The following is a 26344-nucleotide window of genomic DNA, read 5'->3' on the forward strand; positions in this document are numbered from 1 at the left end:
CACAACAAAATCCAACAAAAAGTGACTCGGTGATACATCTAAAATAAAACCAGTATCCTTGATTTCGATCACATCACATGTATAAGGTGTTGTGGCAACTTTATTGTATAGTATATACCATTCAGTGCAGCATATTTCATTACCAAAGCAGGATAGACATAGCTGTAAAAGCTACAAAGCATCTGGAAACACTGACCTTAAAATTCCTAGAGCTTACTTTGAAAAAAGGTCAAGTGCTTTAGGGTTATTTCCTTGAAAAAACCTTGATATTATATTGACGTTTCTTCTCATAAAAATAATGCTCATCAAGGTTACTCATGCTGTGAATTTGAGGAAGAATTGCTCACTTAAAACATCTTGAAGCTTTACTACAAAGAAGATCCAGAATCTACTGTTCACTCCTAAACTTCCTACCATTCCTTGGCTACAGCATATTGGACTCCTTGTGCAACAATATATCGGATCCTCTATTTTGTCAAGCTTCGTATCAAAATTGTGGTGCGCTAATGACAGAAATTGGAAAACATATTTCAATTGACATAAACACATTAAAGCTTGTTTAGAAAGTGTGCCAGAAGCTAAGTACTTTGTCACACAAAACCCAGATTTGAAATAACTTATATAATTTTGCAAAAATAGAACAACGTCAAGGAAAGAGGATGGAGAGGAGCATATAAGTTCCATAACTTCTACAAAAAAATTCTAATTTAAAAGGATAGAAATTGTCATCCTTGGCAAGTCATATTTGGTCTGCGGTCACAAGTAAAGACAACTGTGAAATTACTTTTGAATGATGGTGACAGACATGTTGTTATGGGAGCCTGTAAAAGCAACTCCAACAACCTGCACAAAATCTTGCATACACTATAACATGTTTTTAATGGTTGCAATGATTTTATAGAGAAAACAACGGTGCTCCATGGAACTTCTAATCTGTGATATTCAGTTAAACTCCTAGTGCTATAACTTATTTCTTAACTGTCTTTTCTTTGATCCTTCATGTGCCTTTATATGGTATTTTTTGGTGCTCAGTTTTGAGCCATATGTTTTTTGTTGATTTTCTATTTCAATACACTACGGACATGTTAGACATAAAATAGTTTTTCCCCCTCCTTAGAATTTAGAAACACATGAAGCAACTCATCCCTTAAAGATTTCCCTAAAACATTTTAATCTTCTCAACCTTGACCATACTCTTACATTTGTCAATTAGCAAAGAATTTGATTCTAGATGAATTTCACAAGCTCAAAAAGACAACTTTCAAAGGCAATCATAGCGTGTTTTTGCCTTCAAATCCTGCAGAAACATCAGTGGCCTTCAAATCCTGCAGAAAATTGATTTGGTCTACGATCTGCATTCTTGCTTCCTGCTCCCTTATTATCCGAGACAATGAACCTATATCCACAGCTTCCAACCTTTGACTGGGAGAAAGAGACTGCAGATCACATAACTTATCATGTCAGAAGCCCTCTCATTTTCAATATCATCCCTCTGAGCAGTGCATTGTTCTATATGAAAAGTGCAGAGCAAATGTGAGGTGCAAATAAAACAAAACATTCTAAAAGCTAAGAAAACCATCCACAAGAGCAGGAACCTCCCATAAACAGAATTTTATTTTTAAAAATAAGTAGCATTAAAGAGAGCTCAAAGCCAGTAACAAGCAATTCTTGAGAAGCATCATATTAAGGGCTTGTACAATGTAAGAATTGAAATTTTGTGATGACAAATATAAAATGCCACAACTGATAGAACAACATCACCACTGTTAAATTATAGCAAACTGATGCACTGACAGGCATTAAATAACAGGTTTCAGACACATGCATGATATGATGAAATTTGAGAAATAGCATCAGAAAATATCCCATATTTTCTGCCTTCCCTACAATCTCACACGACCTAGTCATGGGAAAATCAGAAAATAAATTCAATGATACAATGCCATACTTCAAAGATGGCACATATTTTCCTCTAAAAGATGACAGCTTACAGGCACTGGCTTGTCACTCTCCAAATACATGCGAAAACAAATAGACCATTACACAATATACCAAACTCAAAATCAAATTTTAAGCATAAGAACTTGACACGTGTGGTTGGACACATGCTATATAAATAAGACACCATAGTCCTTGACCTTTTGGGGGCATAAAAACCTGGTTATTTATGAAACTGTGGCTATCTAGGGATGTCTATAAAATATGTAAAACTGCTAATATAGCTTGTGAAACTCAGCCATCAGAGAAAGATGGACTAGTACAAACATAAAACTGATATATTATAAAAGATCAGCCATGGATATAATTTTACAAACAAAAGATACAAAACATACTTACAGGATAACTGTTAACATAGTAATACAATTAGCATGTTAGTGTCGAAATAGAATGCTAGTGGTTATACACTAAAGTGGTGCCACAGGATATAGTGTTCCAATGAATTTGGAAAAACTCCTTTCTTCCAAACTTTTAATATTCTGAGGTGTAAGATTATTGCTGAAAGACTAACCAAAAATCATTAACAGGTACAGAAGAAACATCTCCAAGAATAGAATACACGTCACATTGAGTCAGTCTCCCAGATCATCATTTAATTCACCCATGCAACAAGCCATCAGAGAAAGATGGACTAGTACAAAAATAAAACTGATATATTATAAAAGATCAGCCATGGATATAATTTTACAAATAAAAGATACAAAATATACTTACAGGATAACTGTTAACATACTAATACAATTAGCATGTTAGTGTCGAATAGAATGCTAAGTGGTTATACACTAAAGTGATGCCATGGAAATAAAAGATACAAAATATACTTACAGGATAACTGTTAACATACTAATACAATTAGCATGTTAGTGTCGAACAGAATGCTAAGTGGTTATACACTAAAGTGATGCCATGGGATATAGTGTTCCGGTGAGCTTGGAAAAACTCCTTTTTTCCAAACTTTTTTAAATTTTGAGGTGTAAGATTCTTGCTGGAAGACTAACCAAAAATCATTAACAGGTACAGAAGAAACATCTCCAAGAGTAGAATACATGTCATATTGAGTCAGTCTCCCAGATCACCATTTAATTCACCCATGCAACAAGAAAATTTATAACTTCAAGGTTAGAGAACTCAACTATAATTTGCTAGAAGGGAAGGAGAAAGGAGTGAGATTTAACATTAATGCTGATGCTATTCCTATGGAGGAGTATATTAGCATTGTTGGAGACATGATTCAGAGCTTATGTGTCGCATTCATGATAGTTGTTACATCCCAAATTTTGACCTAGTTTTAAATTTATTTATGGCCATTAGATTGAATGGATTTTCTTTCATAATCATGTGAAGAGGATGGCTAAATATATCCGTTGTATTCATTATGTTAGCTGTTTAATGAAGATGGTCGTTATCCATTACTTGCCATGTGATGATCGGCAGTTGCTTGAATTTGGAATTATGGTTAATAATTAAATTCTTTATCTATATTAAATGTTATTTTGGAATTATTATGGAACTTGTTATTATCGTGGAAATATTGCACGGGTGATTGCAAGAGAAGATGAAGGGGAGAAGCATTGCTAAACGGGATCAACGAAATGGGATACTAGCTTAGTCCAATTATCAGGCTGATAAGTATGACCTTTCGTTGCTTTGGTAAGGATCTAGCGACTTGAACAGCAGGATACAATCGATGAACCTGCATGAGATATTAAATAAATATTTAAAAAATTCATTAATTTTAATTAAAAATAATGTGTACCTCAAATGCACATAGATATAGGAATAAAGTGACACCATAATATTATTTTTATAAATAATATGATCCCACCTCATAAGTATATCTACGTGCAAGTAGATAGATATAAATTATAATTATCCTCGATTTATAATCTTCAAATCTTTTTCCATATTTATTCATTTTTCTTGCTAAAAACCGAAATGAACATTTGGCATATCTTATTGGCGACCAAGAGCCAAGTCTCTTCTTTATGAATTACAGCTTCTTGGAAGCCAAAGAGACTTCAATACCTTCTTATATTATGAAGCCAAGAGAGACAGAGAACATAAAACATATCACCCAACTTCCCTTTCATACCACCCGACTTCTTTTTTTAGCACCCAACTTCTTTCCATATCACCCAATATCTCTGCAATTTACCACTTGTTAATCATTGCATATTCCTTCCACGATTTGCCATTTATATTGATAATTTGTTGAAGACGTGATTGATAATCACACTGGGATTAAGCTTAAAAATTTCTTCCATGAAGAGTGGGCTGATTGATAGCATCTAGCAAGACTCCATTTTATTTCCAAATTTTACCAAGTTATGTGGTTGTCCATATTCCAAGTAATGCAATGTGTTTTATTATCAGATATTACTGCATTCCAATTATTATAGCAGTAAGATACAGTTTCAGATTATGATGCAAATCATCTTTGCTTAAATATCATCGTTTAGACCCTCTCTAGGAATGAGCTATTTATGATGAATATAAGCCAAGTATCCATGACATGATATCATATTTTATTTATACCATTGAAAATCAAAATCACATGATATTTATTCTAAGAGTTTTAAAGATTACATTTCCCAAAATCACAGATTGTGATGAGCTAGAAACATATAATATTCTTATATCAATTGACGATCAACAAATAGAGCCATTTGCTCTGAGATTCAAGCACCTACAACTCACTGGCTCTATAGCCGTGGAAAAGGTTAAGAGGTGAGATGAATTTGCAATAACATGGAAATAAAAGTCAAACATGACATAACAATTTTAAATTAATTTCATTTAATAGCTCATGCTTGTTTATACTATTGTTCCCTTGTTGTCAAGTCGAATGGTGGTGATTGGGTCATTGAACCCATCAAAAAACCTTGGCCAAGGTCGTTTAAGGCATGTTTGTCATCTCTAATCACTTGATGCCAGTAGAGCCAGTTATTTAGATATGTCCGTCCATAACTATGCAGACATTCTAGACACTGGAATGCTCAGGTGGCTAGACTAAAAGTATCCCAAGCCTGATCCTAAGGTAGGGAGGGCCTTTCTGTTTAATAGATTGTGTGGGGATAAATTTGGTCCAAGATTGGGAGGTTAAGCTTAAGTCAATGCTTCTCCTCTTACCGAAAGCCGAGGCTTGCACAACCAATTAAAGACTCACTGGATACTCTCGTATGGTCTTCCTCCTATTTCATGATATGCATTTACTTTACTTGTATGTAAGGAAAGATAGTAAATCATTATTTCAGTTATATCAGTTGGTCGTTATTTCAGTTATTACAGTTATTTCAGTTGAACATTATCATAGTTATTTTCAATTAATCGTTATTATAGTTATTTCAGTTGATCATTGTTACAATTATTTCAGTTGAACGTTATCATAGTTCTTTTTAATTAATCGTTATTACAGTTATTTCAGTTGATCATTGTTACAGTTATTTTCAGTTGCGCTTTGCTATCTCAACTACTCATTGGTAGTTAAAAGCAATTAATGTCTCATGAAGAGGAATTTCAATGTATATTGTTCAATAATTAGTTGAGGAAAACTCTTTCTAGATAACCTTTATTTGGTTATGAAAACTTGTTTGTTACAACAGTGTTTGTCATTGATGTCAACATAATAGTTATTCTATTTAGGCTGACAGAGTTATAGAGAAAGAATAAGTTTGGCACAGTTTGAGGATTAAAGGTCAGCTTATGTGCACTTATGATTATGTTCTACAATATGTCTAGATGCTACCATTAAGAGCACGTACGAAAATATGAAGACTGGACAAAGTTATGAAGATTTTGGTAAAAGCAGCTTTCAGACAACATTTATGGAAAGCAGGTAGTATTGTTTTGATTATATCTTCTCACAGAGATGAAATTGGCTTAAGCAGACTAAGAGAGAGGTTGTAGACATGTTAGAGATGCTTTGGTTCAGAGGGTAAAATCTGAAGATCATCGAGTAAAAAGTTATGAAGACTATGAGCCAATAGTTTGTGTGTAATCTTGGTTAAAGTGTAAAATTGTGATGGAACATGTATTGTAATATCTTATGACAATTCTATATTATTATTGTAAATTGGGAAAGCCTTAAGGTTGGCTCAATAACTTGTTTTAGGACTTGGTATACAGGATAGGTCATTTCCTTGTGGATAGGTATCTAGTGCAGACATTTTGTAATCAATAAGATCATATCTTTGTAACATCTATCATGCAAGCTTGGTATGCGAAGTTGTGAAGATTAGAGCAAAGATTAGTGCAGTTGAGACACAGTGAGCTTACAAGGAATTGTATTTGGCAAGACAAGTTGTTGGTTGGACAGTTGTTTCACATTGTATTATTCAGAAGAAATAGTACAAAGGCTATTTGGATAGTGGGTTCAGTGGCCTTCCTTTCAATTCCTAATAGGGATTCAATGTCTCCTAACAGGGATTCATATGTACTAATTGTATTTCATTGACTCCTAACAAGGTCTATCCACTAACAAGGAACTTTTATACTAGTATATCATCTTGTAGGCATTCCCATCGGGGTTTTCCCTTTGATCTAGAGTTTCCCTAGTTAACATATTTGGTTTTATTGTGTAAGGTTATCTTTCTATGGTTGTTGCATCTATTGTTTACATGTTGCAGAACTAATAAAGATATCGAGAGTTGTTTCAATTGCATAACTGATTCACCGCCCCCTCCCTCAACCCCCTCTCAGTTATCTTGGTGGACTTTACTTTATAACAATTGGTATCAGAGCATCAAGTCCTTGAAGAAAAGCTTAACAGCTTAAGGATATCTATGACACATTTCAAGAAAGATCGTCTGAAGTTTGATGGAGTTAACTATGATAGCTGGAAAAAGAAAGATGAAGACACTCTTTCTATGCATGGGTCCAGAATTTTAGTTGGTCACTATTAAGCCGAAGACTATGATTGAAGAAGATAAGCTTGAGGGATGTCAAGAAGTAGATAAAGATCTATTCATGCAGAATATGCTTGCTAGAGAAGCGTTGTTATCAGCTCTTCTTGAAACTAAATATGGAGAGGTACAATCTTTTAAGACTTGCTCATGAGATTTGGAATGCTTTACAAATTACATTTGAGGGTGATAAACATGCTAAGAGGGCTAGACTACATAGTTGGTTATGTTTATTTCAAGATGCTAAGGTGTTGGAAGATGAAACTATAAGAGGATATTTTTCTAGAATGTCAGAGATTATTACAAGAATAAAGAATTGTGGAGGAGAAAAATCTAAAAATGAAGTTGTATGGAAAATATTGAAGACCTTGACACCTTCTTACAAATAGACAGTGCAAATGATTGAACATGTTATTCCTTGCACACCTAACTTTACAAGAGAGATTCTTCTTGCGAGATTGCAGACATCTGAGATGTGGATGACACAAAGTGGAGAATTGCCTAGAGTGGACACTGCTTACGATGTACAATGAGACAGACCTATGTTGATAAGAAGTGCTAGTACAAGTAGATACTATGCTAGCAAAAGCCGAACAAGAGATGAAGAAGACAAGAAGATTGAAGGACTTGCCCTGCTTATGAAGAGAGAACCTAAAGGCAAAAAAATTCTTATGTGTTGGACATGTAAAGAACTTGGTCATTATTCTTCTAAATGTACTAAGAGAGAAAAGAAGTTTAAGAAAAAGCCTTACAAATCAAGAATATACCTAAGGATTGCTTTTATGTTAATGAGGATGGTGAACTTGATTTCAAAATGGTAGACTTCTTGACAGAAGGTGATGATGAGGATGATGAAATAGGATTTGTTGCTATTAAGGATGAAAGCCTTAAAAAAGTTATGCAAGAAAAAACATTAGCATCACAAGCTGAAAAGAATAATTCTGATTGGATTATAGATAGTGGTTGTTCCCATCATATGACAGGAGACATGAACAAATTTGTGGATTTCAATAGTTATGATGGTGGAATAGTTAGAGTTGGAAATAATGCAGCATGTCACATAAAAGGGAAAGGATCTATTACACTTGATGGAAAGCCTAACATTGAAGATGTTTACTTCGTAGATGGTTTGAAACATAATCTTTTGAGTGTTGGATAACTAGTTGATACGGGATATCAGCTGCAGTTCACAAAAAGACTTGTATTAATGACACATTGATCGGTACTAGTACATGAACAAGAGGTAATGTATTTCGGTTGAATCCTACCAAAATGACATATTTAGTTGCTAAGGTGGATGACTGTTGGCTATGGCATAAGAGATTTTGTCATATCAATTTTGATAACATTGTGAAGGTTAGTATTACTTTTGCAATTAGAGATTTTCCTACAATTGTGAAACCTACTAACATGATGTGTAAAGAATGTATGATGGAAAAACAGAAGAAAATATCTTTTCTAAGCAAAAAGTGCTACTTCAGTGAAATTGGAGATTGTGCACACAGATTTAGACTAGAGCATTCTATGTGAAAAGTATTTTATGATTCTTGTTGATGATTTCACTAGAATGATGCGGGTTGCTTTTCTTAGAGAAAATTTTGAAGCTTTTGAGAAATTCAAGATATTTAGGAGTAGCGTTGAGAATGAATCTGGTTTGAAGATTAAATGCCTGAGATCTGATAGAGGAGGAGAATTTATTTCAAATGAGTTTAACAATTTTTGTGAAGACAATGGTATAAAGAGGCAGCTTTCAGCCCCTAAGACACCTAAAACTAATGAGATAGCAGAAAGGAGAAATAGATCAGTGGCTGAAGTAGCAAAAGCAATGATGTTGGAAAACAATCTATTACATATCTTTTGGAGAGAAGCAGTAAATACAACAGTATCTACTATGAATAAAGTGCAGATTAGACAAGGCACTGATAAAGATGTAACAAACGAATTTTCCTAACCAATTTAAAACTCCCATTGATCTAATATCTGACTCCATTTCACATGAAAAAGACTTCCTTAAACTATTTTTAACTAGAAAGTAGTAATTGCTTCCTATTCAGTTTACAAATTATAATCATCCAATGAAATTAAATAAATAAACGAATACGTTGCTAACATTTTTAATCATTCTAACTATTAACATGTTCAGCTGAAAGTAAAGTAACAACTATCTATTTAATCTTTTAGGAATCTAAAGGTAGGTGCAAAGCACATACAAAAATTAACGGAGAAATCCCTTTGTCGTGTTGTTCAAGCCTCGGCATTGGTGAGAGGAGAAGCATTGACATAGGCTTAACCTCCCAACCGCGGACCATACTTATCTCCACACATCCTAACTTAATAAAATGGCCCTCCCTACCTCGGGATCAGGCTTGGGATGTTCTTAAGTCCAACCATCCGAGTTATCTGATGGTTTGAGTGTCCCATCAGTTATTCCTAAATAAATGAAGCTTCTGGACAAACAAAAAGATCTCATGATCGGCACATCTACCTATATCTACCCTAGCCAAGGATTCCAAATTGGGTTCGTAAACCCGATCTCCACCACTCGACTTGACAACAAGTTTCATCATTAGGACATGCATGAGCTATTATATGTGTTTATTACTTAGTTATCTGATTTCAATCTTGATTCTTGTAGGATATCTTCACATCTTCACCATTTATGGCTTCCATGCTATTGAATCCTAGGTGCATGAGAGATTATATCCACTCTATCTTGATTTACACCTCTTCACCATTGATGGCATCCTTGCCGGTGAATTCCTCGGTGTTTGGACTTCATGATATTATTTACACCTCTGCATGATGTATAAAAGGAATAGAAATAAATTCGGGCAAGATCATTAGTTCATGTTTATCATTATAATTTTCATCTTCCATAACCATGGCTGAGACAATCTCATGGTTAATGAACAGCAGGTGACATGATATCAGACCCTATGAATTCTAACTAAGGAAGCTATGTTTATATATGCATACTCCACTCAGACTGTATATAAATTTGGCAACAATATTTACTTTAACATGGAAAGATGAACATAATAGGACACCGACGAGTATGGTAGTAAGAATAAAAAGAAATGATAGATCAAATACGTATCAACTAGACTTAGCATATCTTATGTGACTTGTAACAGATTGTTCCATCCTCTCACGGCCTCAAATAATGAACTCTCGCGCTTCCCTTGCTCTGATCTTGTGGATGGATAAAGATGTGAAGGTGAAAAGAAATGGGATGGCAAGCTTATGAGACCGATATTAATCTCAAAATCTCGACTTTGCTTAAACGCATTAGCAGGTGAATAGAAGGGTCACGGAAATGCAGAGAGGAAAGAGTTATATCAAATATGATCAATGATACTCTATTTAATGGCCGGCTTGGCTCTTCGGCTACCTTCGGTTATCAAGAAGGCCATTTTGAATACGTCACAAATTCGAATTATAAAAGAAGAAAATAAAGAGGGAAAGGATAAGGAGTTGAAGAGTTTTTATTTTTATTTTATTATTATTATGCATTCTTATATACGTTCATGTGTATATATTGGTGAAAGGACGTCATTAGATTATAAAGTTATAATTTATTGGTGTCACTTCATTTTTATAGATATATGTTTGTATTTTAAGGGTGTATAATAATGATTAAATAAGAGATTTCAATAAATCTTTAAAGGTATGAATTTTATATTTTTAATTAGATTATTTAACTTTTATTATATTGTTTTCTTAATAGCTCATGCAGTCCTATAATGCAATTTGTGGTCAAGTCTCTGTATCCTTTCCAAGGTAGTCTTAAGTCATACCTATCGATCCTAATGATTGGACCGACCATCCCCTTCCAATGATCCCGTTTAGCAATGCTTCCCCTCTCTTCAATCTTCTTCCTACAATCACCCAAAAAAAACATTATCGCCAAGACATTAATTCAAAAATATATTGATCGTTAATTCCAATCAAACAATTGTCAATCATCTAATGACAATTATAGATTGCTTGATTATTTTCATCAACCTCTATAATAACTAACTCATTTCACATGATCATGAAAGAAATAATTTGTTATCAATTGGTACAACGTATATAATTAACTAACTTGTTTCACATGATCAGGAAAAAAAAATAGTCTCTTAATAGTTGATACAACGTATATAATTAACTAATTTGTTTCACATGATCAGGAAAAGAAATAATTCGTTGAACCAATAGTTATGATCAAATTAAAAATTAGGGCAAAATTTGGAATGTTACATCAAGGATAACTTTAGTGGCTAATATTCACCAAATGGTTAATCTCACTCATAAGGGACCCCAAATTTAGCTCTATTTTCTGCACTTTTGGGGTAGCCATGTCACTTGAACTATACAAAAATTGGGTCCCATGCTTAGGCCAATCGCCAATAATAATACAAAAATATTTTTATTTTAGTGCTGACTTCGCCAATGCAATCTATTTTTTCCACGCAGTAAATTATATATATTCACCTACAATTTCCAATTCTTAACTTAATCTATGTCATATTAGCTAATATTTGGTGAAAAATTAGGTTAGGTTACAGGTTAAGTATGTAGATTCTACATGCATCTCTAGTCCAAAGACTTTCCATGAAACTTCTTATCCTTTCGTAGTTTGGCCCAAAATAGGATTTAGGCCATTGATTTAGGATCCTCCAACAATTATAAACAATAGGGATGTTGCCTCCATACCACCATTCAATAATTTGGAGAGAAACTATAATGATATAAGTGGTATAAATTTAACCTTCAAGTTTGATAATCAATTAGGATCCATATATTAATAATAATAAAATCATGGTTTATAGGATATGTGTACTTTTGTCCATGATTTTATTAATAATGAAAAATTCACTAGGATTTTATAGAAATTCCATACAATTGAAAAAAAATCGCCAATAAAATTAATTTTTTTCCTACTAAAAAAAATTAATTCACCAATAGAAATTAATTGTTTTCCCTTGAACTAATATTTGATTCGCCAAAATTTTATACATTTTTCCAAAGGGAGGTTTCTTAAAGTTATCCTTATGTAACATACCCACCCCCTTAGATTTTTCATCGTCCTCGATGAACATAACAACAAAATTTAAGCAATACTTAAATAGTTTATACAGGAAGAAAAGAAATATTCAATTCTCAGTTTCAGCGAAAAAATGGGGGTATCTTTGTAAAATGTCATGATAATCCTCCCAGGTGACATTATCCTCAGCATATTGGTCCCACTGGACCTTGCACTGCGTCACTTCTCGATTTCGTATGTGTAGCTTACGTACCTCGAGTATTCTGAGTGGTCTTACCTCTACAACTCCGGGTTCTCGCGCCTGCAATAATTTCCAATCAATCATATGTTCATGGTGGGCAATATACTTTTTAAGGTATGACACATGGAAGACGTCATGCATCCTGGCAAGGGCTGGTGGTAAAGCAATCCTGCAAGCTACTAGGTTCGCAACTTCCAGAACTTCAAAGGGTCCCACATATAGCGGGGCTAACTTAGCGTTTTTGCCAAACTTAGCATTTTTGCCAAACTTGATAGTACTTTTCTGAGGTTTAACCCTTAGTAATACCTTGTCCCCTGCTGAGAATTCTCTAGGTGTTCTTTTGGCATCAGCATAACTCTTCTATCTGTCATTCGCTTCGTTTAACCTTTGACGAATCTGGGTTACCTGTTCCTCCATCTCTTGAAGTGTTTCAGGCCCAACAATGATTCTATTTCCCAACCGATTCCAACTTACTGGGGTTCTGCATTTACGACCATACAAGGCCTCAAAGGGTAAGTATTATATACAAATTCTACCAAGGGTAAGTATGTTTCTCATTTGTACTGTTGGTCCATACAGTATACTCTTAGATCTTCCAATACCTACTTTATCCGTTCTGTTTGACCATCTGTCTCAGGATGATAGGCTGAACTAATGTTTAATTTAGTACCCAAGGCTGTAAATAATGTTTGCAATAACCTGGAAGTTATCCTAGCATCCCTATCTAAAATAATTTTCTCCGGAATTTCGTGCAACCTGAAAATCTTTTTCATGAATTTATGAGCAATCTTGGGTGCTCCATCAGTTAAATTCCCTGGTATAAAATGAGCAACCTTTGTCAATCTGTCAACCATGACCAAAATAGTGTTGTTTTGATTCCATGTCATAGGTAACCCTTGTACGAAATCCATGGATATTACCTGCCATTTCCACTCGGGTACTTCATTTGAGTGTAATAGGCCTACTGGGTACCAATGTTCTGCTTTTACTCTCTGGCATTCCAAACATCTTGCAACAAACTCAATTATCTCCCTTTTCATCCCCTTCCAGAAATATAGAGGTTTTATATCAAATAACATTTTTGTTACTCCCAGATGTCCTGAATATGGGGCTGAATGAAATTCATCTAAAATCAGTCTTTGGAGTTCAGGGTCATTGGGCACATAGATTCTGTGGTGATATCTTAATAATCCATCCTCTTCTAAGCTAAACTCTAAATACTTAGGATCTTGTGGGTCTCTGACAAGAGCTAAGCTGATTTCTACATAAAACTCATCATGCTCTAACTGTCATAAAATCTGATCTCTTAAACTGAAGTCTATAGTAGTTATTGTCAAAATGTGTCTTCTTTTGCTTAGGGCATCTGCCACCTTGTTTTCCTTACCTTTAACATAACTTATGTTGAACTCATAATTTGCAAAAAATTCCAGCCACCTCCTTTGTGTAGCATTAAGATTTGGTTGGGTGAAAATATACTTCAAACTGTGATGATCAGATCTAAGCTCAAAAGGTTTTCCGATTAAGTAATGTCTCCACATTTGCAAAGCATGCACAATTGCTACTAATTCAAGATGGGTGCGTAATTCTGTTCATAGTTTTTCAGTTTCCTAGATTCATAAGCAATAACTTGTTCATCCTGCATTAACACACCCCCTAATCCTTCTCTGGATGCATCTATTATAACTACGAACTGCTTTTGAAGATTAGGTACCCTTAGAATAGGTGTTGTAATCAATTTTTCTTTTAAAAACTCGAAGGCTGATTGACACTTCTCTATCCAAATGAATTTATTTCCCTTCCTCTAAAGCGAAGTGATCAGATAGGCTATCCTTGAGAAATTTCTTACAAACTTTCTATAGAACCCTGGTAACCCCATAAAGCTCCTAACTTCGAATACATTCCTAGCTATGGATCATTCTTTAATTGCTTTTATCTTTGTCGAATCTACCGCTATACCCTGAGCTGATATAATGTGCCCTAGATACTAAATTTCCTTGTGGTAGAAAGCGCACTTAAAGAATTTCCCATATAGTTTGTGTTCTCTTAATCTTTGCAAAACTATTTCTAAATGCCTTTGATGTTCTTCCTCGTTCTTAGAATATATTAAGATGTCATCTATAAAGACCAATACAAACTTATCTAGACAATCCTGGAATATGTTGTTCATTAAATTCATGAAAGCTACTGGGGCATTGATTAACCCCAAAGGCAACACTGTAAACTCGTAATGTCCATACTTGGTTCTGAATGCAGTTTTATGTATATCCTCATCTTTTATTCGAAGCTGATGTTATCCTGACCTCAAGTCAATTTTTGAAAATACTGTCGCACCCTTCATTTGATCAAAAAGATCATCTATCCTCGGCAATGGATACCAGTTTTTGATGGTGACTTTATTGAGCATCTTGTAATTTTTGCATAATCTCATGGTTCCATCCTTCTTCCTCACAAACAGCACTGGGGCTCCCCATGGTGAGACACTAGGCTGGATCAACTTCTTATCTAGCATATCTTGAAGTTGGATCTGTAATTCCATTAATTCTATAGTTGTCATTCTATATGGTACCTGGGATATGGGTTCTGCTCCTGGTATCAAGTCTATGGTGAAGTCAAATACTCGAGAAGGGGGTAGTCCAGGAAGTTCTTGAGGAAATACGTCTTGATAATTTTTTAAATAGGAATATTTTTCCTCAAAGGATTCTTTAACTTTTCTCTAATTTCCCCATCTTCGTAAAGGTAGTCATCTCCATAAGTGGTGGTTTTTGGTTCCCTTGTGTCCTCAATCCTAACTGCAAAAATTTCATAGCCCTTTCTCCCATATCTTTTAAGTTGCATTGCAAAAAACTGTTTAGATCTAATTTCATGCTTAATCCCTGAAATGCTTGTTGGTCTAACTTGATCATCCACACAATTTACAGTTTTGGCTAGACAATCTATTTTGGCCTTATGTTCACTGAGCTAATTGATTCCTATGATAATATCGTATGACCCAAGGGGTGCTACATATAAGTTGTGAAATTCGGAAAGTCAACCTGAGCTTCAAACAAGCACTGCTCTACCTTGGCCCTTGACTAGTTTGCATATTCGACTATCCATAGTTTTTCCATAAAACTAGATCTTTTTGGAAACCTACTTAATAGTCTAGGTGATATAAAACATTCAGAGGCTCCAGTATCAATTAAAATGGACACAAAGTTTCGGTAGATCTTACCCAGAGTTTCAATGGGGCCTATCTGTTGTTCTGCCTATCTATTATCTAGAGCTGCGTGAATCCTCTGCTGAAAGACTTGTTGTTGTTGCAGTAAAGGTGGTCGTTTTGGCTAGCTAGTGTTGGGTTTACTGGGGCACTAGTTTACATAATGATCTCCTCCACAGTTAAAACATCCTCCTGGTGGTCCTCTCTTTTCATTATTCTTGTTGTTTTTACTCGTATTATAATTGCTTTTGGCATCCTTAGCTCCATGGCCCTTTAACTCTAGTTTGTTGTATTTGTAGTCCTTAAATTGCTTTTTTTGAGGCCCAAAATCAGCATCATCTGAATTTCAGGTTGTCTTCCTCTTTTTGTCTCGGATGGAATCATCCTTTCTGATCTTGTGTTCTTGCCGAACAACCTTCTCTAGGGCTTCTTCCATGGTTTAAGGAGCGAGAACATCAATAGCTCCTCCTATCCTATTGTTCAAACCCATGATGAATTTTCTCACCTTCAAATTGGTGTCGTGCTGATATGGTGGCACGTATTTTAGCAATCGAGTGAATTTCTCCTAGTACTTATGTATCGACATGTCTCCTTATTTTAAGTTTTGGAAGTCTAAAAGCTTCTCATCATAAAAGGTCTGCGGCAACCAATGTTTCCAAACTATGTTCACAAACTTTTCCCAAGTGATCTCAGTGGTTCTAATGTTCAGTTCAATCTTAGTGTTTCCCCACCAGGTTGCAACTTCTTCGGTAAAATGATATATTCCCCAAACTGCTTTTGAAGTTTCAAAGAAACTCCTAATCTCAAAATATTGTTCCATCTCAGTTAACCATGCTTCTGCTTCCTCCTCGGACTCAGAACTAGAAAACTTAGGTCGTTTTATTTTCTTAATGTCTACTAATAAATCAGCCACTATCTCTTTCTTCTTTTGTTTCTCTGATTGCTTGGGAGAGGGAGTTTTGTTATGCTCAAAGACTTCTGTCTCTGCCCTAGGAGGTGGTGAGGTTTGAGTTTTCTCACGGTTTTTCCCTATCTGGGCTGCCATTTCACTCATTCTTCTTTCCATGGTTTCTAACTTTAGTTGTGTTTTTTGCAAAATCTAGAATAGCAATTCATTAGAAGATTCAGGGTTCTCATGTATTATATCTTGATTTACATTGTTCTCATTGCTGTTCATTTTTTTGCTTATGCTTCCCACCTATTAATTTATAGTTGTGTCAATTATGTGGAAAAAGAAGAGATCTTTACAAAAAGAAACGTCTTACAAACACATGATTTCCAAATAACTTAATTTAATTTATTATTTCGTTGCTTCACTTAGGGCAACCTTATTTACAAAATTTCCTCTATTGAGGATGTTTACATCAGCATAACATTTAATCTTGCTTTGCAGCACTTAATTTTGGTTCAATTTGGTACATATCCTGCACCATCCAAGATCTATGAAACTGTAAGAGAGGATTGCTCTACCGAGCGTTCTAGATTTGAATCAGCTTGTTTCTATAAGTTGCTTTGCTAGCAGGAGTCCACTTGGCTCTTTCCTTCGTCATCCGTTGAATTGTCTAATTTAGAGTTTCATTATCTCGGGGTATAGAACAAGTGTAGTCATATTTAGTCATGTTTTTTATGAGATAGTAAAAATGGGGTGTCGAGTCTTCTTGCGAGGTGTTTTAATTCTTTCATCCTATAGTTAGTCTAGAATTCTTTCAAGTTTTAAGAAAGTAGGGTGCCCTAAGTTCAGTGTCAAACCCAACACTCTGATACCATATGTAACAAACAAATTTTCCTAACCCAATTAAAACTCCTAATGACCTAATATCTAATTCCATTTCACATGAAAAAGACTTCCTTTAACTATTTTTCACTAGAAAGTAGTATCTGCTTCCTATTCAGTTTACAAATTATAATCATCTAATGAAATTAAATAAATAAATGAATACGCTGCTAACATTTTTAATCATTCTAACTAGTAACATGTTCAGCTGAAAGTAAAGTACAACTATCAACTAATATCTTTAATCTAACTGATAACATGTTCAGCTGAAAGTAAAGTAACAACTATCTATATAATCTTTTAGGAATATAAAGGTAGGTGCAAAGAACATACATAAATTAATGGAGAAATCGCTTTGACATGTTGTTCAAGCCTCGGCATTGGCGAGAGGAGAAGCATTGAAATAGGCTTAACTTCCCAACCGCAGACCATACTTATCTCCACACATCCTAACTTAATAGAACGACCCTCCTTACCTCGGGATTGGGCTTGGGATGTTCTTAAGTCCAGTCATCCAAATTACCAGGTGGTTTGAGTGTCCCATCAATTATTCCTAAATAATTGAAGCTTCTGGACAAACAAAAAGATCTCATGATCGGCACATTTGCCTATATCTACCCTAGCCAAGGATTTCAAATTGGGTTCGTAAACCCGATCTCCACCACTCGACTTGACAATAGGTTTCATCATTAGGACATGCATGAGCTATTATATCTGTTTGTTACTTAGTTATCTGATTTCAATCTTGATTCTTGAAGGTTATCTTCAACTCTTCACCATTTATGGCTTCCATGCCGGTGAATCCTAAGTGCATGAGAGATTATATCCACTCTATCTTGATTTACACCTCTTCACCATTGATGGCATCCTTGCCGATGAATTCCTCAGTGTTTGGACTTCATGATATTATTTACACCTCTGCATGATGTATAAAAGAAATAGACATAAATTCAGGCAGGATCATTAGTTCATGGTTATCATTATAATTTCCATCTTCCATATCCATGGCTAAGACAATCTCATGGTTAATGAACAGCAGGTGACATGATATCAAACCCTATAAATTCTGACTAAGGAAGCTATGTTTATATATGTATACTCCATTCAGACTATATATAAATTTGGCAATAGTATTTACTTTAACATGGAAAGATGAACATAACAAGACACCGACTGGTATGGCAGTAAGAATAAAAAGAAATGATAGATCAAATATGTATCAATTGGACTTAGCATCTTACATGACTTGTAACAAATTGTTCCTTCCTCCCGCGGCCGGAAATAATGAACTCCCGTGCTTCCCTTGCTCTGATCTTGTGGATGGATAAAGATGTGAAGGTGAAAAGAAACGGGATGGCAAGCTTATGAGACCGATATTAATCTCAAAATCTCTTGACTTTGCTTAAACGCATTAGCAAGTGAATAGAAGGGTCACAAAAATGCAAAGAGGAAAGAGTTATATCAGCTGCAATCAATGATTATCAAGAAGGCCATTTCGAATGCCTCACAAATTCGAATTATAAAAGAAGAAAATAAAGAGGGAAAGAATAAGGAGTTGAAGAGTTTTAATTTTTATTTTATTATTATTATGTGCTCTTATATACGTTCATGTGTATATATTGGTGAAATGACATCATTAGATTATAAAGTTATAATTTATTGGTGTCACTTCATATATATATATATACACACACACACACACACACACATATATATATATATATGTTTATATTTTAAGGGTGTATAATAATGATTAAATAAGAGATTTCGATAAATCTTTAAAGGTATGAATTTTATATTTTTAATTTAGATTATTTAAGTTTTATTATATTGTTTTCTTAATAGCTCATGTGGTCCTATAATGCAATCTGTGGTCAAGTCTTCGTATCCTTTCCAAGGTAGTCTTAGAACATACTTGTCGATCTTGATGACTGGACCAATCGACCATTCCCTTCCGATGATCTCGTTTAGCAATGCTTCCCCTCTCTTCAGTCTTCTTCCTACAATCACCCAAGTAAAACATTCTCGCCAAGACATTAATTCAAAAATATATTGATCGTTAATTCCAATCAAACAATTGTCAATCATCCAATGACAATTATAGGTTCCTTGATTATTTTCATCAACATCTATAATAACTAACTCATTGCACATTATCATGAAAGAAATAATTCGTTATCAGTTAATACAACGCATATAATTAACTAACTTGTTTCACGTGATCAAGAAAAAGAAATAGTTTGTTAATAGTTGATACAATGTATATAATTAACTAACTTGTTTCACATGATCAGGAAAAGAAATAATTTGTTGAACCAACAGTTATGATCAAATTAAATATTAGGGCAAAATTTGGGATGTAGCAAAAGATGATATGGTTTGCAAATTAAAAAAAGAATTGTATAGATTGAAACAAGCACCTAGAGCCTGGTATGCAAGATTGGATAAATACTTGACAGATTTTGGATTCGTGAAAGGTAATGTTGATAGTAACTTGTATCTGAGAAAGAATGATAAATGATTACTAATTTTTGTAGTATTTGTGGATGACATTATTTTTAGAGGTAATGATGAAGCGAGGCATTTTCAGAAGAATTGAAGGAGTTTGAGATGATTATGATTGGAGAGATGAAATACTTATTGGAATTGCAGATTGTATAGAATAATGATGAAATTTTTATATCACAAATGAAGTATCTTAAAGATTTATTGAAAAAAACTGGATTGAAAAGTTATACACTTGTTGGAACACCTATGGTAACTGGATGTAACTTATCTAGAAAAGGTGAATCCCCTACTATTGACCAGAAAAAGTACAAATCTATAATTGGTGGTTGCAGTACTTGACCTGATATAGCTAATGCAGTTGGTATTGTGACAAGATTTCAGTCAGATCCTAAAGAGACACATTATGCAGTAGTAAAAAGAATTTTCAGATATTTGAAAGGCACACCTGATTATGGACTATGGTATGACAGATCACATGATTTCAATTTATATGCATACACTGATGTTGATTGGATAAGAAGTATTATGCACTATGGTATGATGGATTAAGTGATTTCACTTTATGTGCATACACTAATGTTGATTGGACAAGAAGTGTAAATGATAGAAAGAGCACCAGTAGTGACAGAAAGAGCACAAGCAGTGGAAAATTGGTTTCTTGGCTACGCAAGAAACAGGATTGCATTTCACAAAGTATGGCCAAAGAAGAGTATGTAGCAGCAGCAACAAAAAATTGTAATCAGATTATTTGGATAAAGCAAATGCTGAAAGACATTGGGATAGAGTTCACTGAACCTGTTCTCATATATTATGATAACACAAGTACTATAAGTATGTCAAAGAATCTAGTATTACAATCAAAGGCAAAACATATATCTAATAAGTATCACTTTTTGAGAGAGAAAGTTGCAGAAAAAGAGATCAGATTGAAATATGTTAGCACAAAGGAGCAAATAGCAATCATATTTACAAAACCTTTGGCTAAGGACACATTTGAGTATTTGAGAGGTATGCTTGGGGTTAAACCCCAACCTACTTTAGAATAGTTGATGCAAAGATTGCATTAGTCCAACTGGTAGCAGAGCACTACTTCTTTATTTGGACTAAATGCTCGATGTATCCTCTATGGAGGAGTATCTGTGTTTGAGATGAGTCATTGAGGACTTTTGGGTATTGTTATTCTATAGTATCTTTTGACACTAGAGCTTGGACAGATTGATTTGGAAATGATTGAACCTAGATAATTGAGATAATGATAACTTTGTCATTGATGTCAATGGGGGAGAGATGATATATACATGATATACATCTTTTGATATATATGTTTGGGGAGGGATATGTATATTATACTTGATACATCCTTTGGAGAGATATTGATGAAGAGGATTTATGAAAGATGTTGATGTATGGGGGAGATTAACACCTTCCTTATGCATACTGGTTACTTGATGACATTCATGAGCAGCATGAATGGGGGGGGAGGGGGCAAAGGCATATGATGAAGAAGTATTTTTGGTGTTCTTGGAACTGAGATGTTTTTCATCTATGTTGCCATCAATGCCAAAGAAGGAGATTGTTAGCATGAATGATGATGGTATTCTTATGGGGGAATATATTGGCATTGTTGGAGACATGATTCAGAGCTTATGTGTTGCCTTCATGACAGTGTTTGTCATTGATGTCAACATACTAGTTATTCTGTGAAGACTGGCAGAGTTACAAATGAAGAAGCATTTGGCGTGGTTTGAGGATTGAAGATCAGCTTATGTGCACTTGGGATTATGTTCTACAATATGTCTAGATGCTACAATTAAGAGTGCGTACGGAAATATGAAGATTGAATAGAGTTATGAAGATTTTGGTAAAGGCAGCTTTTAGACAACATTTCTAGAAAGCGGGTACTGTTGTTTTGATTCTATCTTCTCATAGAGATGGAAGTGTCTTAAGCGCACTAGGCCAAAGGTTGAAGACATGTTAGAGATGCTTTGGTTCAGAGGGCATAATCTAAAGATCATCCAGTAAAAAGTTATAAAGACTGTGAGCTAACAGCTTGTGTGTAATCTTGGTTAAAATGTAAAATTGTAATGTAACATGTATTGTAATATCTTAAGATGGTCCTATATTATTATTATAAATTGGGAAAGCCTCAAGGCTGACTCAATAACTTGTTTTAGGACTTGGTATAAAGGAAAGGTGATTTCCTTGTGGATAGGTATCCAATGCGGATATTTTGTAATCAGTAAGATCATATCTTTGTAATAATACTGATTGTATTTCATAACAGAGTTAGAATTTCCAAACAAGGATTCGAAGTCCCCTAATAGGAACTAATATGTACTAATTGTATTTCATTGACTCCTAACAGAGTCTATCCTTTAACAAGGAACTTTTATATTACTACATCCTCTTGTGGGCATCATTCCCATCGAGGTTTTCCCTCTGATCAAGAGTTTCCCTAGTTAACATATCTGATGTTATTGTGCATGGTTATCTTTCTATGGTTGTTGCATCTACTGTTTACATATTTTAGAACTAATAAAGCTATTGAGAGTTGTTTTAATTGCATAATTGATTCATTCCCCCCCTACGCCTCCACCCTTCTTAGTTCTCTTGGTGACTTTACTTTCTAACAGTAAGAATTTAAGAACACATAAGAGAAGGCATGTCAAGTAGATATGTCTAAAGTTGAGTTAGTGTATGGTGAATTATTGTATTATTACATGATCGTGTAAAACAATTTTTATTTGGAGTCTTCATGATAAAACCCTTGAGAAACTCGGTGACATGCCAAAGGTGTAGGAGTCAAAATAGGTTGGTCTTGCATTAAACAATGATAGGAAATTCTACATGAATTATATTATCTTCTCTGATGTGACAAGTAGAAGCCATCATGCATCATATCAACTTTACAAATTGATACACTGCTGTAAGATAAACTACACCATACCAAAATTGCCAGTTGTTCCACATTAAATGCAAGAAATCCAAGGCCGAGTGGCATTAAATTAGATGGTCTCATAACTTTGGACTTGTGGCAAGAAAGAACTCACATTGAGGGAGAGATATTCCTTGCGATTTATAATGCAACACAAGTGTAGATTATGTGGCTAGACTACTATACAAAATAACCCACAAAATAATATAGTCACGAAGCCCCGATGAAGATTGTCTAGGAGTTGGATATGAGTGAGAGCACAAATGAAAAACTCCAGATTGCCTCGCTAATAATGTGTTGTAGAGTAATTACAAATTGCATGAGAATGATTCATCCTCCAGCTTAGAAACATTATTCAAAGTGGCAGCATGTTTACTCATAAAGCTTATGCACATCTTCGTTACTATCCAAATGATAAATCCATGCTTGCCAATCTAGGTATAAAGAAGCAGTGCCAGTATTAAACATGATATAGAGGTGGTGTGGCAGCTTCTTCCTACAGCATTAATGTTGACAAATGTCAGAAAATATAGGGTTATAGCAATTACTAAAATCAATTTGCTCGAAGTCAAATGGTTTCATCTTAGTAGAGAGTTAAAAGTAAAAGCTTGAGATTTCTGGAAAGAAGATGCATCAAAACAACTTAAGAAAACAATTTTACTTTTTCCAGCATCTGTTGGATAGAATGACTTCCTTGGTTTCTTAAAAAACTAAAAAAGTGGCTAAAAACAGTATGGCTAAACAAAATAATGTCATGAAATATGCAAGCAGTGAGCTGGCCTTTATTCTTAAAGGGATGTATTGTAACTTTTAGCCAAGATAATTCTCAGTATGAAGAGAAAATTTGTTTTTATTTAACTTCGCATAGGGATTTTACCACCATTCCTCACTAATACTTATCTTCCCCAATAAATATGCTTCATTAGACATTCATCCACATTAATTCTGCCAAAGGTGAAAGAGAAGGAGCTTATCCTGCCAAGATGGGAATGCCACATCAAGAGGTACTGGTATTGAAAATGAGTGGAGCTGGTTAAGTGGGATGCACATAAGCAATCATATCTGAAGGAACCACTAAAGGATCATTGTAGAATCTCTAGATCGCTTCCAATCAGTTGGAAGCCTTTCAAAAGAAGTCATTAATGAGAGGTCTAAGACAATACTAAAAGCATCAATATCCATGTCAGTCAACTATAAACTTATGGCCATGACTATCTATAGCCAAAGAATAATGAAGGCAATGCACATGAGGTCAGTTGTTCCTCCATTGCAGAATATCCATGAAAACATAACCAAACATACATGGACACAAACACGGATATCAATATGGATATTATTAGAATATTATAATGTTTCCTAATGGTCATCTTAGTTAGTCTTTAGTTTATTAAGTAGTTTCTATTTCCGTCATTACTTCATGATTGTTTCTTTTAGAAACATCGTCTTTCTAAAAATATAAAAGGGTTTTCATCTCCTTTGTTTAATACAACTACAACAACATCGATTTACCATAACATGGTATCATATATATATATATACCCACGGTACCAAAACCTGCCCAAATAAAGAAATCTGAATCTAAACCCGAATCTGAATCAGAACCAGGATTGACAACTTAGGGTGTAGGCATATCTAGATACTTTGAACATAACTGAAATAAGCTTGAGGAAGGGAAATCCAAACCTGCTCCTAAGATGCCACAACAGAACCCACTAAACTAGTAATGAAAAATAGATGCTAAAAAATACCTAGCAAAACTTCAAACATCAACAACCAAACACATTCATGATTTAGATCTGTTTTAAGATACAATTCTTTAATTCAACTTTTCTTCTCTTTGAAAATGGCTAGTGGAAGTCATGAAGTTTAGCAAAATTTAATAACTTGATGACCTTGCTTAGATCTTGTTGTGTACTTGTAAATGGTTTCCATATGATAATATATCCTAACCCTTGTGGCCACCTATGGGCTTCGAGACAGAGTAAGTATTGTGAATACATTAAGGGCCCATTTGGTTGCTGGAATACAACCGGAATAGTCATTGAAAAGCAGAATATGATTTTTATTCTCCGTTTCGTCTGCAGAATTGGAAAGGGAAATAGGAATACATATTCCCATTTTAGCCCCAAGAGCTTTTATCCATTCCCAAAAATACCTGTTATTGGAATAGACTATTCCTATTCCAATTTTGACTTTTTCTTGTGATGCAGGAGCATCCTAGGCGTAAGAGCAATCTTGCATCAACCAATAATATTTCCTTTTTTGTTTTTGTTTCTTAAATAAGGGTTGTCTCAATGCAAAATTGTTGTCTATGAAGGCTTGCTACTTAGTAAGTCGTACAAACAAGCTCGGAATGTCCTAATTTCATAGGTGGATGTTTATCTTGGATATATCAGCCTACCAATTGAGGCTCAGCGCTATATCATGAGTATTTGTGGATTTATTGCGGATTTTTTGTGTGCAATTTTGGTATAAAAACTTCAAGCCCACCGTTGAAGACCTTAGAGGCCCCGGATGGGCTCCGAAATGGGGTCAACTGGAGCTTGCGCGAGTCAGTTCTAGATCAAAAGATGAGGATTCTGAAAAGTGGTTATAATAGCCAATCGGAGCAACGATTTGAAAGTTATGGCCTTCCAAAGTTAGGCCGACCAAAATTTCCAAAATAAGTGTCAAAGGTGTATCGGGCCAACTCTATATGTAATTTTAGAGTTAGTCAGTCTCAAGGGTTAAGGTTTGATGCCTAGAAACTTCCCGGGTGGTGTAAAAATGTCTATTTAAGGAATGCCCGTACGTTGTCTAGGACAACTTTGGGTGATAGTTCACAGCTCTGTGTTGCAAATTATTGTAAGGCACCCATGGGGGTTTGCATATTGTATTTCAAAATTCTGTAGTTCTGCATTTGCGGCGATAATAAGCCCATATCTTGTTCTCGCAAATTGTTGTTCTTTTTTTTTGTTTCTGCTATGTGTTTGTAATATTAAGGGGAGCACCCTTCATCATCTTGTTTGATAATGTTTTCAGATCCGCTGCAAGCTTCTTACAAGATACTTCACTTCAACATAGAGATAAATTTTCTAGTAATTTTTTTAATACCTTTTTTGCCCCTCCCGTGAGAGTGCAGCATGGAGACCCAATTTAATGTTTCAACGGAAGTTCCAGTCCCTTGCAACAGCAATAGTGCATCTGTGCACTTCATTCTGCAACAAATGGGAATACAAGCCCTAATTCTGCATTGGATTCGACCTCTACACTAGAAAAAACCTTTTAGTCTAAAGATTCCTGTTCCAGGGCATGCCCGCAGCAAAAGATCAAGAAGACCTGTTTGTAACTGGTCTTCCTGCATTGTTTCCCCTACTTACTCAACTTCTACGGTGTTAGACAATGGATTATCCACTCCCACTACTTCTACAGCATTAGAGAATTTATCATCCGATTCAGGTTTCTTTGCAGAGTCCTCATTGTCCGCAAAGAAACTGGCATTTAAGGTCAGCCATGGAGGAAATGTATTTCACAAGAAGATTAAACAAGAAGCTCGGGGGATGCTGCCAATCAGGAAATGTATGCATTGTGCAACAATGAAAACATCCCAGTGAAAAACAAGTCCCATGGGCCCAAAACATTGTGCAATGCTTGTGGTGTCAGGTTCAAATCCAGTAGAGTTGTACCTGAATACAGAACTGCTGCGAGCCCTACATTTATTGCCACCAAACACTCAAAATGATCACTCATAGAGCAGTCCAAAGTGATCATAAACTCTTCCAA

The 26344-nt window shown here is 34.9% G+C and overlaps 1 protein-coding gene across 5 annotated transcripts in view; it reads right to left on the reverse strand.

The window, feature by feature from the left end:
• Positions 1 to 744: 744 nt before the first annotated feature.
• LOC149541167 (uncharacterized) overlaps positions 745 to 26344 on the reverse strand; it is a 47273-nt gene continuing 21673 nt past the window's right edge. For 3 of the 5 annotated variants that reach the window (XM_089802166.1, XM_089802168.1, XM_089802167.1), the window contains one exon: positions 745 to 1436. In XM_089802166.1, the coding sequence (XP_089658292.1) occupies positions 1272 to 1436 (165 nt within the window). In that variant the 3' untranslated portion in view covers positions 745 to 1271. Of the gene's footprint in view, positions 1510 to 26344 lie in introns of all 5 variants that reach the window. The other 2 variants (XM_089802169.1, XM_089802170.1) reach the window with 1 other exon arrangement.

This window comes from Cupressus sempervirens, chromosome 9 (assembly GCF_028749045.1).
Source record: "Cupressus sempervirens isolate cs-2001-9-10 chromosome 9, ASM2874904v1, whole genome shotgun sequence".
NCBI classification, from domain to species: domain Eukaryota; kingdom Viridiplantae; phylum Streptophyta; class Pinopsida; order Cupressales; family Cupressaceae; genus Cupressus; species Cupressus sempervirens.